Source organism: Eleginops maclovinus, chromosome 2, assembly GCF_036324505.1.
Source record: "Eleginops maclovinus isolate JMC-PN-2008 ecotype Puerto Natales chromosome 2, JC_Emac_rtc_rv5, whole genome shotgun sequence".
Taxonomy (NCBI): Eukaryota; Metazoa; Chordata; class Actinopteri; order Perciformes; family Eleginopidae; genus Eleginops; species Eleginops maclovinus.
The window spans coordinates 11,302,151-11,316,150 of NC_086350.1; the positions used below are offsets into that span (position 1 = coordinate 11,302,151).

The 14,000-nt window shown below is 39.5% G+C and overlaps 1 protein-coding gene across 1 annotated transcript in view; it reads left to right on the plus strand.

Annotated features, from left to right (window-relative positions):
• Positions 1–14,000, plus strand: part of megf11 (multiple EGF-like-domains 11) — a 67,578-nt gene that overhangs the window by 29,316 nt on the left and 24,262 nt on the right. Inside the window, exons 7-8 of the mRNA XM_063907718.1 lie at positions 12,804–13,050; positions 13,217–13,337. Of these exons, the coding sequence (XP_063763788.1) occupies positions 12,804–13,050; positions 13,217–13,337 (368 nt within the window). The remainder of the gene's footprint in view (positions 1–12,803; positions 13,051–13,216; positions 13,338–14,000) is intronic.

A 14,000-nucleotide genomic window follows, 5' to 3' on the forward strand; every position in this document is an offset into this window, starting at 1 on the left:
AGTCTTCAATGTCGCCATTTTTTTCTATAATTGAGAAGTGTAACTTAGCCTGTGACCCTTTTAAAGCAAAGTAGTGTCTTCCTTTGGTTGATGAGAGAGTTAAAATTACTCACTCTTATTCAATAAAATAGAAAGATTGGAAACGTCGTATAGCTCAGTTGGTAGAGCTGATGTGTACTGGAGCTTGGTTCCCAAGCGGAAGATCCGGGTTTCAATGTTTCATCCCCTCTGTCTACCCCTTTTATAGCCGTCACTTTATGACCCCTTGGTTGCAAACTGCTGATACAGACAACTGGACCTGTTTGGGTCCTCATCGGCTGCACTTGTCAAGTAGTTGTGATGAGTTCAATGAGAGTGAGATTTTAAATTAAAAAATGTTTTTGTTATTTTTTGGGGGCTTTTTGCCTTTAATCGGATAGGACAGTGGAGAGTGACAGGAAAGTGGGAGAGAGAGTCAGGGCTGAGAATGAGGTATTTTTCCTTGTTCAGTTTGAATCATCTAAAAAAGCTAAAACCCCTAATATGACTCAATAATTAATGAAAAAGAAAGAGGTATGCATAAAACATTAAACTGACCGTTTGATTAAATTTCCACTGTCTTCGCCTGGGACCTACTGACTACACTCGTGCAAAGTCTAATACAGTATTTGATTTCCAAACTATTTGTTTTTGGCACCCGTATCGTCTCTGGGAAGCTGAGGTTCATGATGATTTTGGTCAAAATAATAGGTGTGAGGTGCAACTCATTTATTTGGTATCATCGCAGTCCTTTGGGAGTTGTGTTGCAGTGTCCTTGGTTTGCTTTGGGATTGGGAGCATATTAGCAGTCTTTCTCAGATCCTCTGGTGCACCTGCAATCTCCCGATGTTTAACCCTGGACTTCATTGGAGTGTTGCAGTGATTACAGGCCGTCCTGAGGGACATCGATTGTCCTGCTCCTCGTAGGCAAGCCCCACACAATGCTGACGAATGAACTTGTGGCCCTGCCAAGTCCAATTAACTGTCAGTGCCGCATCGACGAGCTCCTCCGTTTGTTGAGAGTGAAGAAAAACAAACTTTTAATCAAATTTGCCTCCAGGCCCTAGGGTATTTGGGGTTGTATTTTGCATTCTACTGTGTTCTGCCTCGCCTGCAGTCGGCCACTCTCTCCGAAGGTTATATTGCATGTTGTTTGCGTGAGATAGTAGAAATCCTGCACCTTACTTTAATGGCAGCCCTATCTATCCAATGTTTGTGACTGATGAATCATCCGGCGCTATCATCTTGATATTATACACGCAAAAAAAAACTAGGATGCTAGGTCAATTCATGTAAAATGTATTTGCCTGCACTGGCATAGTTTTATATTAAAGTAATTGTCTGCTCTTTGGAATCCCAGTAAAGTTTATCTTTGATGTGGGTTTACAGCATTTTGTCATGTTTCCTGTGTGTTAGTGTCTGGAACATCTATAAGCATTTTTGACTAGTTGATCAGTATAAACTCAGGTTTCAATCTTGATGAAATGTTTCTTTTGAAAGCATTAACATCCACTAATACCCTCTGCTAAGTCTACCAAGGTCGAGATAAACTAATCTACTTTCCTTTCCTCTGATTAGAGTAAAGCAGACATTAAAAGCCCAGAAATTCAATTAAATTGGTGGCTTTTTCCACAGAGGAAAAAAGGAAAAAGGACCAAATGTGAGCAGACTCTATCTCATAGCTAGGGCGTACTAAGTGGAACAAAGAGATGAAGCTTGGGATCTAAACATCGACAAAAGGGCATCTGGCTGATAAGGATCAAAGGAAATTTTAGAGGAAATGTAATCATTACCAGACACAAGGAAGCATTCATGAGGATCCAATCTGTGTTGTGCAGAAAGTTCAAAATGTGTTGTAAGGCTGAGAGAAAAACAACACAACAAGAAACAAGGTCACTGAAGTTGAATTTTTGCACAAAACAGCCTAGCATGTATCGTCGGCCAATGCAATGTTTAGTCTGAGCAGAAAAGGCAGACCTATAGGAGTTCATCATGTCCTGTAGTGTGCACTTCATTAAGACCCTTCAATTGAATTTAGATGGATAAAAGACAGAAAATGCTGACGTACTGGTTCAGGCACCCGCATTCTCAAAGTGATGAATCCCCCTTGAGAAATTAGATTTGCAAAGAAACTTGACACGATGCGGTTCTTTCAGCCTCACACTTTACACATTAGCTTATATTATGATTCTGGGACTCACTTCCTTTCAAGGCCAAGTCTTGCTGTCGTTTGAATGACAAAATTGCCCTCAGCCACTGAACAAAAAGAGGGTTAAGGTCCATGGATCGATATCACTGGTGCTTGACTCTGAAATAAGGTTTTGGATGGAAATGTTCCTGTATCATCTGTCTGCCCTTTACCTAGACAACTTCACTTTAATCAAAAGTGACCAATGATTAAATCTTTTCTTGCGCTGATTTTAAATACTTTAAACGTTGTTCCGTCAGTCATAGTAAATGTCATGTGGACTGAGATTCAGGATTTATGCCCCATGCTGACAGGTTCCTGGAACCTCCTGCTCATCCCAGATGGCTCCATTCATTTCTTAGATGCCTCTTTAATGTTTATATCTTCCTCCTTCTCTCTCTCTCACACTCTTTGTCACACACACACACACACACACATGCACGATATTCCCTAAGTTGCTGTTGTATTCTTTTCACTTCACTTTGACTTTGAGAATCGGGGCGAATAATTCATGGGCCTAGCGAGTTTCAGAGACTGAAAGAACAACACTGCTTTCAGAGCCAGCAGTTCATTTGAGATGAACACTAGGATTTCCTTCTCATTCTTTTTCCCTTTCAAAGGGTCCATATTATCCTGGAGAGATGATGGTATGAACGGAAAAACCCATAATCTATAGTTTTTCTGTGTTAATCAAAGGCTAGAGATGTTTTCCTGTTTCTGTCCTTTCATATGTTACCAGCTCTATTCACTGCCACTGCTCTACATACCTAACTGAGCATTATGCACTGCTGTGGTTTTCAAACTTCTCTTTTCAGATATTTGAATATTTCACAGGATCCAGTGCTAATTTAGTAGGCCATTAACCACACTTCTATGCCACATTTCATCCGTTTCTATATAAATGTCAATCGAACAGAGTTGTTTGAAAGTAAATTATACATTTCTGGTATTTGTGGCTTAGTTTAGATAATTTAATATGCACAGTATTAAGGTATATGACTCACAGATAAGAAGATGGAGGCCACTAAAATGTGTTTACCTTTGCTCTTACAATATAACAGTCTATATGCATTACTGATGGTCAGGCAGGTAGGAGCTCATTCAAAGATTTATTGCTTCATAATAATCATTTGCATAATGTGAGATCATTAAAAAGCTATTATCCTTGTGTTTCTGTGTTATTGGGATTAATTTGGGGCGTTTATAGGCGCCCTGATTGTCTTTTTTTAAACTAAATCATGTGTGTGTTTACAGTAAGGGATCCATACACTGTGGCATGTTAGACACATTAAACTGTTTGTTTGAGTAAACAGCTGATAGGCCCTGTTTGCTTACACTCCACAGAAGGAAATGGGCAAATGCATACAACAGAACAAGTAATTACTTTTCCTACTTATACATTCACAAACTTCTTGGTGTTTGTTGATATGTTTTATTGCCCTTTGACTTCAATTGTATTTCTTTATTACTTATTGCGTTTGTACAGCAAAAGGTCATTCAGATAATTAAATTGTCAGGAACATGAAAAATAAATAATTCACTTAAAATTGTTATGTTTAATGAAAGGTATGATTGTAGACCAGTAAAAAAATAAATCTGATACGAGGGCAAAGCTAAGCAGTGATTAAGGTATGTCCTTTCTGTCCATGATAACAAATAATGTATGCCTTATTAAACTGTTTTAATTTTAGTTTAGTTTTTTCTTTTGTATCTTGTATTTCCCATCCTTGTGTTCCTTGAGAGGTAGCATTGCAAAGTTTACAGTCGACTCCTTCCCAGAGAACAGCGGCTGTGCTGTTAAACTTGGATTATCATCAATCCCCTCCTGCAGCACAACCGCTATTGACTGTTTTTAAAGTATATTGCGAAGACTTGTATTTTTGCCAGAAAGTGCCAAAATATATCTAAATCGACTCGTTCCATCTGCAGTGGCAATTTGAGTTTTGAAAGCACTGCATTACAGCAATCAACACCACACGAGACAAATACATGGGAAAAATATGTGTTTGCAGAACAATCGGCATGCTGGTAGTTTCTTGTGAATTGATTCTTTCTGTAGGAGGGATTATTTATTTTCAAGCTGACCACTATTACATTAGTGTTGTAAGAGGTTTTGAATATTTGGCACTTGAATGACATTAAATGAGCTAACTGATACTGTTGACATTTTCAGATGGCATGTCTGATTGACAACAACAACCACATTTGTTATTTTTGGCAGTCTATTTTGTCTAACATCACCTTTTCTGTGTATGAAGTTTTCATGTTAGCTACTTTAATACAACAAATGGTGATTTCATTAAATGTTCAAGAGAGAAATATTAAACATTTGAAATGAATATGCTATTTTACGCTGTGGACAAACTATCTACATTTAACTGTTTAGTGTTTTCCGTGCATTTATTTTATTAGAAAAGTAAATTGCATCTGAAATGTTAAGTCTATCATCACATAAAAAAGTATTTGCATACAATTTTGTAACAAACCTAAACTATCAAAATTGTTCTACTCCTTTTTATTCCTCACGACTTTCCAAACTCATACTTTCTTATCCCATCCCTTCCTCCTTCATTCTTGAAATGAAACATTGAGCCATTGTTCCTTGCTTATTTTCACATGCTTTGTCCTCTTTAAATGCCTGGTAGATGACAGAGAGGATACCATCATTACAAAAATCAATACTGTCAGAAACAGCAAACTGCTTAGTACACAGCATCTGTGCTGAACAGACCAGCGTAGCAAAAAGGCAATCTTTTCCCATTTGCATCAGAAAAAAAATATTCACAGATCAAAGCGTTGTTTTGCATTTTACTCCAGTTTGTGACCTAATACAAAACGGATCCTTAACCTATTTTGGTTCACAATCCTAATTTTGGTATATACTGGTTTTGAGAAATACAAACTACCCAGAGCTCTATTCCCTAAAGAAGAATTATACATGTAGCCCGGAGCTGTTGAATAAGTTCTGAATACGCGAGACCAGGCTGAGCCTGACAGTTGCAGGCTGCAGATGTCGGTAATATTCTGGATGGGGAAATCTGTGCTTTTATTATTATTATATAAAATAATTATATATAATAATAAATTATTATTCTTTATGTAGATATTAAAACAGACTCTTTCAAACTCGTACCCCATGATAGCGAGTACTACATTCACCTATGAGGGTCTGTGCCTCTTATGTCTGAAGAGAAACCAACTTAGGCTTCATGAAACTCATCAGACACTAATATTTACAATAAACCAACATCTCTTAATGGGCTGTGATGAATATTCTGCATCTCTGCTGCTGGATAATTTCAGGCTATGCACAACGGTGCACTAATTATTAGCATGTGCACATATTTAATATCGCAAGATTTCTTAAACGTTTTACTTATTAATCCCACTTATGCAAATCAGGTCAGTCATCTTTCTCTAATTACAATACCTGAGGCACAACAATGGCCCTCACATGAGCCTAAATGAAAGACACTGCAGCTGAAAGAGCACACTGTGATGTTTCTACTCTAAACCACCAGAGGCTGTGAAATTAAGGATTAAGGTGTCTCAAAGTCATCTCGTCTTGACTTTATGTTTAAGTTAAATTTTTGTGACTTCAAGAAATCTCTTATTCTATTTATATAATCTGCTAACATTTAAAGATTTAAAAAAGAAGTTTTGTGGTTTTCTTTTAGTAACTTGTTTTTGCATCTGTTTATAAATAAACATCTAAAACATCAGCTCTGGCTTTTTCAGGGTGAAGGGAAGTACTTTAGTAGAATAAATTGATTAGGATGTACCTAAAGAAAAAGTAGTAATCCCATAGAAACCTGCATTACACTTTTAAAATAATAAAAGCACAGAAATATTTACCCAAATGATTTTTGGATCATAATTATTGATGCATTAATATGAGCAGTACTTTCCAGTTTAAGTGGACCAAGCTAGAACACATTTGAACTGCCTGACTGTTGTTAGTTTTATCTACGACAATGCTTTATATTGCATTGCTTATTGATATGTCTTTTAAGGTGTACTCTAAATCTTAATTGGTACCTTTAAAATTGCTTTGAAATTCATATTAAAGTGCAATGTTTGCCTCTGAAATATAGAGTAGCATCACTTTTAAATCCCACAGTTCATGTTTCAAAAAACGATACTTCAATGCAGTATTTAAGAAAATGCACTTGGAGTGAGAGTTTGAATTGTGTACACATCAACACTATGGCAATCATTGATAAAATATTGCCCTGATGGTTGTTTGACTTTCGGATGATGGGGGTGCCCCTATTGGCATTACTTGAACATGCATCAGTGTCCACTCTGTGACCGCACCCCTTCCCATCGACTGCAGCTGCCCCGTGGCACATTGTACTTCATCCTAATTACAATTAATAATTGAAAATAGGAAATCAATATGTGCAAATTAAGTGTTGTAACAGTTGGCTTTATCGGTTTGACATTGTTTTTCAGACGACTTCAACATTGCACATGAGACGTGACTGCATCAATGTTTTTTTGTTGTGTCTGTGCTGCAGTACAATCGTGGCTTTATTTATACTCCAGTCACTGCGTTTCGCTATGTACTGTAGATAAACGTCCACCTCTGCTCTGATTGCTTTTTTGTTGTTGTCCTGTGGCAAGAGAGCAAAGGGTTTGTTTCCTGCAGGACAGGGTGAAGGGTAAATTATTAATTGGAAGGAGCAGTGGGCTGTGTAACAATTTGCTGATCCAGAAGCTTTCATGAGCCGTGTCAGGTTCTGTTGAACAAGTGACTGGTTTACTGCACTGATGGCAAAAGCATCTCTCACAGCCTGCGTGCATTACTGCTCAACAAGCCCTGTTTTATTAGAAGTAGAGGGCTGCATCTCTCTTAAGTACTTGTTTTTGAATAAAACGTGAGGTGACCTGGCCTTGTCTGTTCTAAGGAACCCCTGGCCCTGTTAACCCTGTTAGAGCTGCGCTGCAGAGGAGAGCCTGGCACCTGCACGGCTCTTATTGATCCGGGTTCACATCCGGAATAGGACTTGGACAAATGATCAGATCCTCCTCGGGATAAACAACCAGGATGGACTTTTTAATCAGTAATGTACCGTCTTCAAATAATTAAGTTATTCCCTCATTAGTTTGTGGTTCTAAATAGGCAACAGTCAGATCTTGTTACTTCTTATTGAACTGCCAGGTGGTATCAGGATGGAGTATATTATGTGCAGAGTCAGAGCAGCAAACTCTGTTAAAAGAGTCCCTGTGTTGGGTTGTTGGGTTTGGCCCGGTGCTGCTCTTTCCCCCAGGGGGAATGTGAACACCCAGGGCTTGGCTAAGATGAATTAGGGCAGGACGAACGACACGCCCAACAACAGGAGCTGCAGCGCACTGTTATTCCAATTCAGCAGAAGTGTCCACATGACTATTGGCAGTTTTTTTCTGTTTATTTAGAAATTCATTTGTCAAGCTCACAGGGATGTTTCTAAACTGTTTACTTGTCTTGTCTGGGTTTTTCTGAGGATTTATAAATAATAGTGTAATAGTAGAACATGGAGCGGACAGTGGGACCTGCCTTGTAGCGTATTGGCAGCTTTTACAGCCGCAAGTTTAAGAAAGCTGGGAGACATTTATCACTCAATGCGAATTCTCTCTTTTACACAGCAATCATCACTTTCCCTCAAGACCCTGGTACTGTAGCAGGCCTGTCGTCTTTTCACTCTATTAGTCTGCGTCATTGAGTCTGGGAGCTGTGATGAATAGCTGAATGTTGAGTCGGGCTTTTATTGAAAAACTCCTATTACAAATGGTTCATATTGACTGAAGAACTGAATATTACACATTCTTGTGTCAGCTAAATTGTAAGCACAATTGTTTCATTGTTCCTTTCAAGAATTAACATTTGAAAATCTGTAAAGAAAGCCTGTCTCTTCATGCCAGTTTGATATACTGACTGGCCTGTATTAATTCTGGTCATAGAGTGTAATTTGAAAATTCAGATCTGTCAAGGAAAAAAAATGAACAAAGCTTGGGGTACAAAGCGTGAAACAGACAATATGAAACTCGTCGGTGCGCTCTTGTAAAGGGGCAATGCAGGATACAATGAGTCACGCGGCTTTGCTTTGCCACAAGCTCTGCTAAAGAGTAAGCAATGAGTGAAAGGCTCTCCGCATTTTGCCTTCTAATGTGTTGTAGGGTTGAGTTATTCCCTGAGTGTCAAAAGTGTGTGTTAATAATAGTTATGTGACAGTGAGGAACTCAGGCAGTGGGGAGTGAAGTTGGGCTGCGTGCCAAATTTCCCAAAAGCAATAATGTGGTTTTCCTAGTTAAAGTTGGCAAAGCAGCAAGTAAATTTCTGCACACACCACCTTCAGTGGCCAGCGTTTATACCCATCCAGCCATGACTGGAATTGAATTCTGCTTTGCACTGCGTCCAGCGGAATAAATGAAGTTGGTGTCTTTTGAATGGGGAGGGATATTCTGCATTTTAAAGAGCTTGACTCAGGCCCTCATTTTATATTTAGCTTTGAGAGGCTTTCTGTGGCACAGACTCCCCATCGGAGAGAACAGTGGCCAACATTTCGCTGAAGAGACCAAGTTCAGGAGAACTTCAGAATCAAGTCAGCTGCAGAAAGTTCTTTGGTTTTAATCCTGTTGCAGCCAGCCTCAGATCATGCAGACTCTTGAGCACACTTCAAAGCTCAGCACCACCATGATGGCTCTCTCAGCCCATTCTTTGGACATCACCTTCAGAAGTTTACTATCTGCCGTACCCCTCAACCTGATCTGTTTTGTTCCAGCCAAGGGGATTATACCTAGCACCATGGGATTCAACCTTTCCCTGTTTGTGAGGTTATCCAATTTCCAGCTGTTCTGTATATTATGAGCTCTGAGAGTCTGGGCTGACGAGTGTATGTGTCCTCTGGTTAGGCTAGCTGACCTGGGCCGGGACATTTAATGAGCAGGGTCGTAGCTTCTCTTGTTTCAGCCTTGAGTGGGATTCACCGCCTACACACACCACAACCCACAGGGGAGTCTTCATCAGCTCAAACAGTTTATCTGTACTCTCCAGAAGCTGAAACCTCCTTGCCACATGCTAGTTTCTTCTGCTGTTTCTCTCTGTTTTTGCCCGTGGCTCATCGTGAACTCTGACTCCTTAATCACAGTTAAATGCAGTGAGAGCTGGGAAGTGAGAGACTATTGGGTAAAGTTTGAGAACCTCTGTGTAGGAGAGAGACAGCTGGATAATGGGCTTTGCTCTCAATGTGCTGAGGCCTCTAACTGCAAGCTAAAGGAGGTTTAAAACTTCAAATGGTAACATTTGTTGAGCTCCTAAGCGCCAGAAAAAGTCTGCAAATTAAGTGCTAGATAGATTTTGGTTTATTTCTGTTCTCCTCTGCCGCTCTGGGTATTTCTTTTTAAAAAATTTTTTTTTTACTGACATCAAATTTTGAGTTATACATGTAGGAATATAAAAACAGTCTTAATGTGGTCAAGATTGAAGCTGAAACCAGAGGTGATGATGCCTCCAGTTATTTAGGAATTGCATGTTTTTGTACAGCTCTGAGCGAGCACTGTTGGGCTGAGGGAGCTCTGATGAGTGCTTATAGAGTGCTAAACCAAGTTGCAGCTAAACTGCTCATCCATTACCTCGGCCGCCCGCACACCCCTCAGATTTAATGTGCCAGGGTCGTTTGCGTGGCAGCAGCTCAACCTTCAGGGAACTCATTCATGCCGGACTGGAGGCCAGAAGCACATTATATCAAATCAATGTGATCCCTGTAATGTGGCCTCTAGTCTGCCCGACCACAGAAGCAATACAGCACTAGGCCAGCGTTTCAGGACCCCCATCAGGGCAGACCTGTCTCTATCAGGGAAGACCTGATCATCTTCCTGCTGTGCATCTGGAAAAACAAGCTTCAGTGCCGACAATGAAACAGGGTTCATTAACCTCCCGCTCTGGTTGATCACAGCTCTGGCAAAGCGAGCATACAAGGAGGGAACGTTGTGTCTCTACATTTTCAACTGAGTCTGCCATGATGCGAGAATCAATAGTGAAATATTCAGCGTCCTGGATGCTGTGCCGGCCCGGATCCGATCTCAAGCTGAGCTTTTATACAAGGCAATACTGCTGCTGCTAGAAATAAGGCCATACCAATCATTTAAATCACCACTAGATACTCTAAAGAACAATTACCCTGGTGCCAGTGAAGACTGCCTACTACCCTAGCTCAGGGCCGATTGCTCTTCACATAAAAGCTGTTTGCTCATTTAACCTTGAAAATAAACTATTTGCTTGAAGTTATGTGACTTATTGAGTTTTTCTAAACAGATACATCCCCTGAGGAATGTGGGAATTACTTGTTTTACACCCCCTTTAAGACGCCATTTAGTAGTTTGACTGAGCTATTTACATTAAGCCATGTAAAGCAGCTACGTTGTATAGCTTAACCAATGTTCCTGCCAATATCACAATACAGCTGGGAAGACCAATTTTCTCTTTAATTGTTAATGAGGAATGCTATGTGGTCTGCAACATAGAGGATTAACATTGTCTCATCCTGGTGTGACTCCACCAAATTAAAGCTTTCTGCACTTCAAGTTCAATATTAGTCAGTTTAAAGAACATTTATTGAAGTTTGGAAAAAGTGAGCGATTGTCACCAAAGGTACAACAGGTCGATAGTTTTACCTCCTGCAGAACATTTCGGTTTGTTCCCACTTCCCGTTTTGACAGCTGAAGCTGCAGCTCAGAAAGGTGTTAAAAGACCAGTAACACAGTGTTGTATTCAACATTTCTGTGTTCCTCGTTCTTAATCTTCGCATCCTCTTCACTTCTCTTTAAATCACTAAGAGGTGTAAACAGCTTGCCCATCTGCTTCGCTTTTTGCAGATTAAATGCAGCGTTTTGTTCATGTCTTTCTTTATTAGTAAACCTTACACATCTCATTTATATCAGGGTCAAAGGATATCTTCACCAATTTCTGAGTGACAACTATATTTTAATTTGGCACTTGTTTGATAATTTCTACTTGTTGGTTATGCAGATTTTAAGTCATCTACTGTACTGCAAGGGAAGCACCAAGAACAAGCTAAAGCACACTGAGCCTGCATTAATAGGTACACCGAATCTTAACACTGATTTGTAATGTCAGTACGGCTGCTTGTTTCACAGGAAGTTAACCCAACTCCACAAAACTTTCGACCTTTTAACAATTTGCTATGCCTTGTTTTACCATATGGTTGATTCTAATTGTTCAATATTTTTTTTATACACCAAATAAATAAAATATGCATTTATCAAGCTCTAGACTTAAAAAAAACAAACTTAATCAGGTTTATGTTAATGAGCTTAAGTAATCTGAGAAAGTATAAAAGCATTTTAGAGATCTGTCTGAGTCTAAAGGGACAGAAAATCCGTACTTTTACTATTTGTTTTTTATAGACCGGTCCACAATGCATCCATCTATTAAGTGACTTGTTTTTAAAGCCATTGAAATGTTTATCCTGCAGGATTTGTTTTGCCAGAAGCACCCTTTCATAGGTTCTCTGTGGTATTCACCTGTCTGGTTACAGTTTGCTTAAGGTTTTGGAAGAATTACTGATAGGCAATGTACTTTTTTACTGCAGTGTTTGTTGCTTTGCACATACCGGAGGAGTGTTTATAGGTGTGAAACAGAAGCTCACAGAAGTCTCATTTAGATTTCTGGTTCAGGATCTCTCTGTGTGGAGCTTGCATGTTCTTCCTGTGTTTGTGTGTACTTTTCTGTGAAAGTGTGAAGTGATTGTGGTACAGTAGGATGTCAGATCTGTGATGGATAGCAACCTGTTCCTCCGCTCTTCACTCAGTGCATGCATGGATAAACTCCTGCATCATATGAGCCTGAGCCAAAATAAAGACCTTAAATCAATTAATGGATACAGCTTGTGATATTCAATATTTTTTATGAACAAAAAAATAAACAGGAAAAAAGCAAAACCAACAATTCATACTTTCAACTTTTCAACTGCTTAACATTGTCTGTGGCTCTCAGCCTAAAGCCATTGGAAGTATGAACTAGGTTTGTGATTAAATGTGTTTTTTTTGTTTGGTTTTTAGTTTGAATTCTAAATGACTTTGGATGAGTTAAACAGCTGGACACTGCAACTTCTAATAAAATACTAAAACAGGAGAATTCAGAGTATTTGTTGATGCACTAGTGTGTATTTAACTACAGCAGCACAATGGTGAATTTGGGATTGACTCAAAATAAACTACAGAGCCCATGAAACATATTTCCTAGTGCAGCAGTGGGGCTCATTGATGTGTTTGTAATACTTTTTTGACGATAATCAAGTTCTAGCACTCGTACTATATTAATAAAATAAGCATAAGCTGAACATGAATGTCAACAGTCACAAGTGTATTGAAAACTGTCTGAAGTTTTCACAGGGATAAAAAATGTGTTGTGGTGTGTACTTTTCTAAAACATCCACTATTAATGATTAACTATTATATGAACTTCATTTTTGAGTAATCATCGATTGCTTGCATTAAACAGGACTTAAAATTTTCGCAAGAATAATTGTGGATGAATCATCGTCTTTTGTTTTGTCGCTCAGCTCTGTCTGATGCTACTTCTCTGTGTCTGCAGGCTGTGAGAGTGACTACTGGGGACCTCATTGCAGTAATCGGTGCCAGTGCCAGAATGGAGCTAAGTGTAACCCCATCACAGGTGCCTGTGTTTGCACTGATGGGTACCAGGGATGGCGATGTGAGGAGCTCTGTGAGCACGGCTACTACGGCAAGGCCTGCCAACTTCCCTGCCAGTGTCTCAACGGTGCCACCTGCAACCACGAAACAGGAGAGTGCATCTGTGCACCGGGCTACTCGGGGGCTTTGTGAGTACCAGCAACATATTAATTCCTTTGCAACTCTCTCTTTGGTGTCTGTAAAATAAATGTTAATGCAGCATTTGTTGTTTGTCTGAGCGTGCTTTGTTGATACAAAAAAACTGCAGGCTGATTTATGTCTGATTTGTCTGACTTTTAACATATTTGGTGACAGCTGTGGAGAGCGCTGCCCCTCTGGTAGTCACGGGCCTCAGTGTGAGCAACGCTGCCCCTGTCAGAACGGAGGAATTTGCCACCACATCACCGGAGACTGTTCCTGCCCCACTGGCTGGACGGTAGGTCACACGAGTACAGGTGGGAAGGCAATAAAAGAAAAGAAACTAAATGTTGTTGGTGTTCTTCGGGGGAAAAGCGTTTATAACTCTAATGTAGTCTTTACTGCGGAGACTGACATGTTGAGAACATGGACCTCAGGATCAATAGGTTGTGTTCAATTATAAATGAGAACGTGGGATTCTCTACTCCCTGAAAGAGAAAAAATAATTGAAGAGCCTGGTGGGGAGGTTGTGCATGCTTTCTCAAACCAGAGATCACAGAGTAATGTCAAGTACACATGGCCACCTACAGTCAACAATATAGAGTGTTACTTTAAGGACGTCCCACTGGCCAAGTGTTTTAAGGATATAATCCCAGTTGGATTACAGCTGGGATCCTTTGTTGCATGACATCTTGCTTTCACTCTCCCCACATGTCGTTTCTACTGTTAAACTATTGAATAAATGCAATAAAGACAAATCAAAACCTTTTACAGGAATTGAATGCATTAAGAAAGCAATACCTGGTTAGATTTGTAGCATTCCTTTGAATGTGAGAGGAAGAGAAATTCTTCTTTCATGCTATAAAAGGTTGTATTTATGTATCGTAGTGTAATATGTTTTCTGGAAATTCAATTGCGAAAACTGATTGCATATGAAACGACCAGATATGAAAGTCGGTTT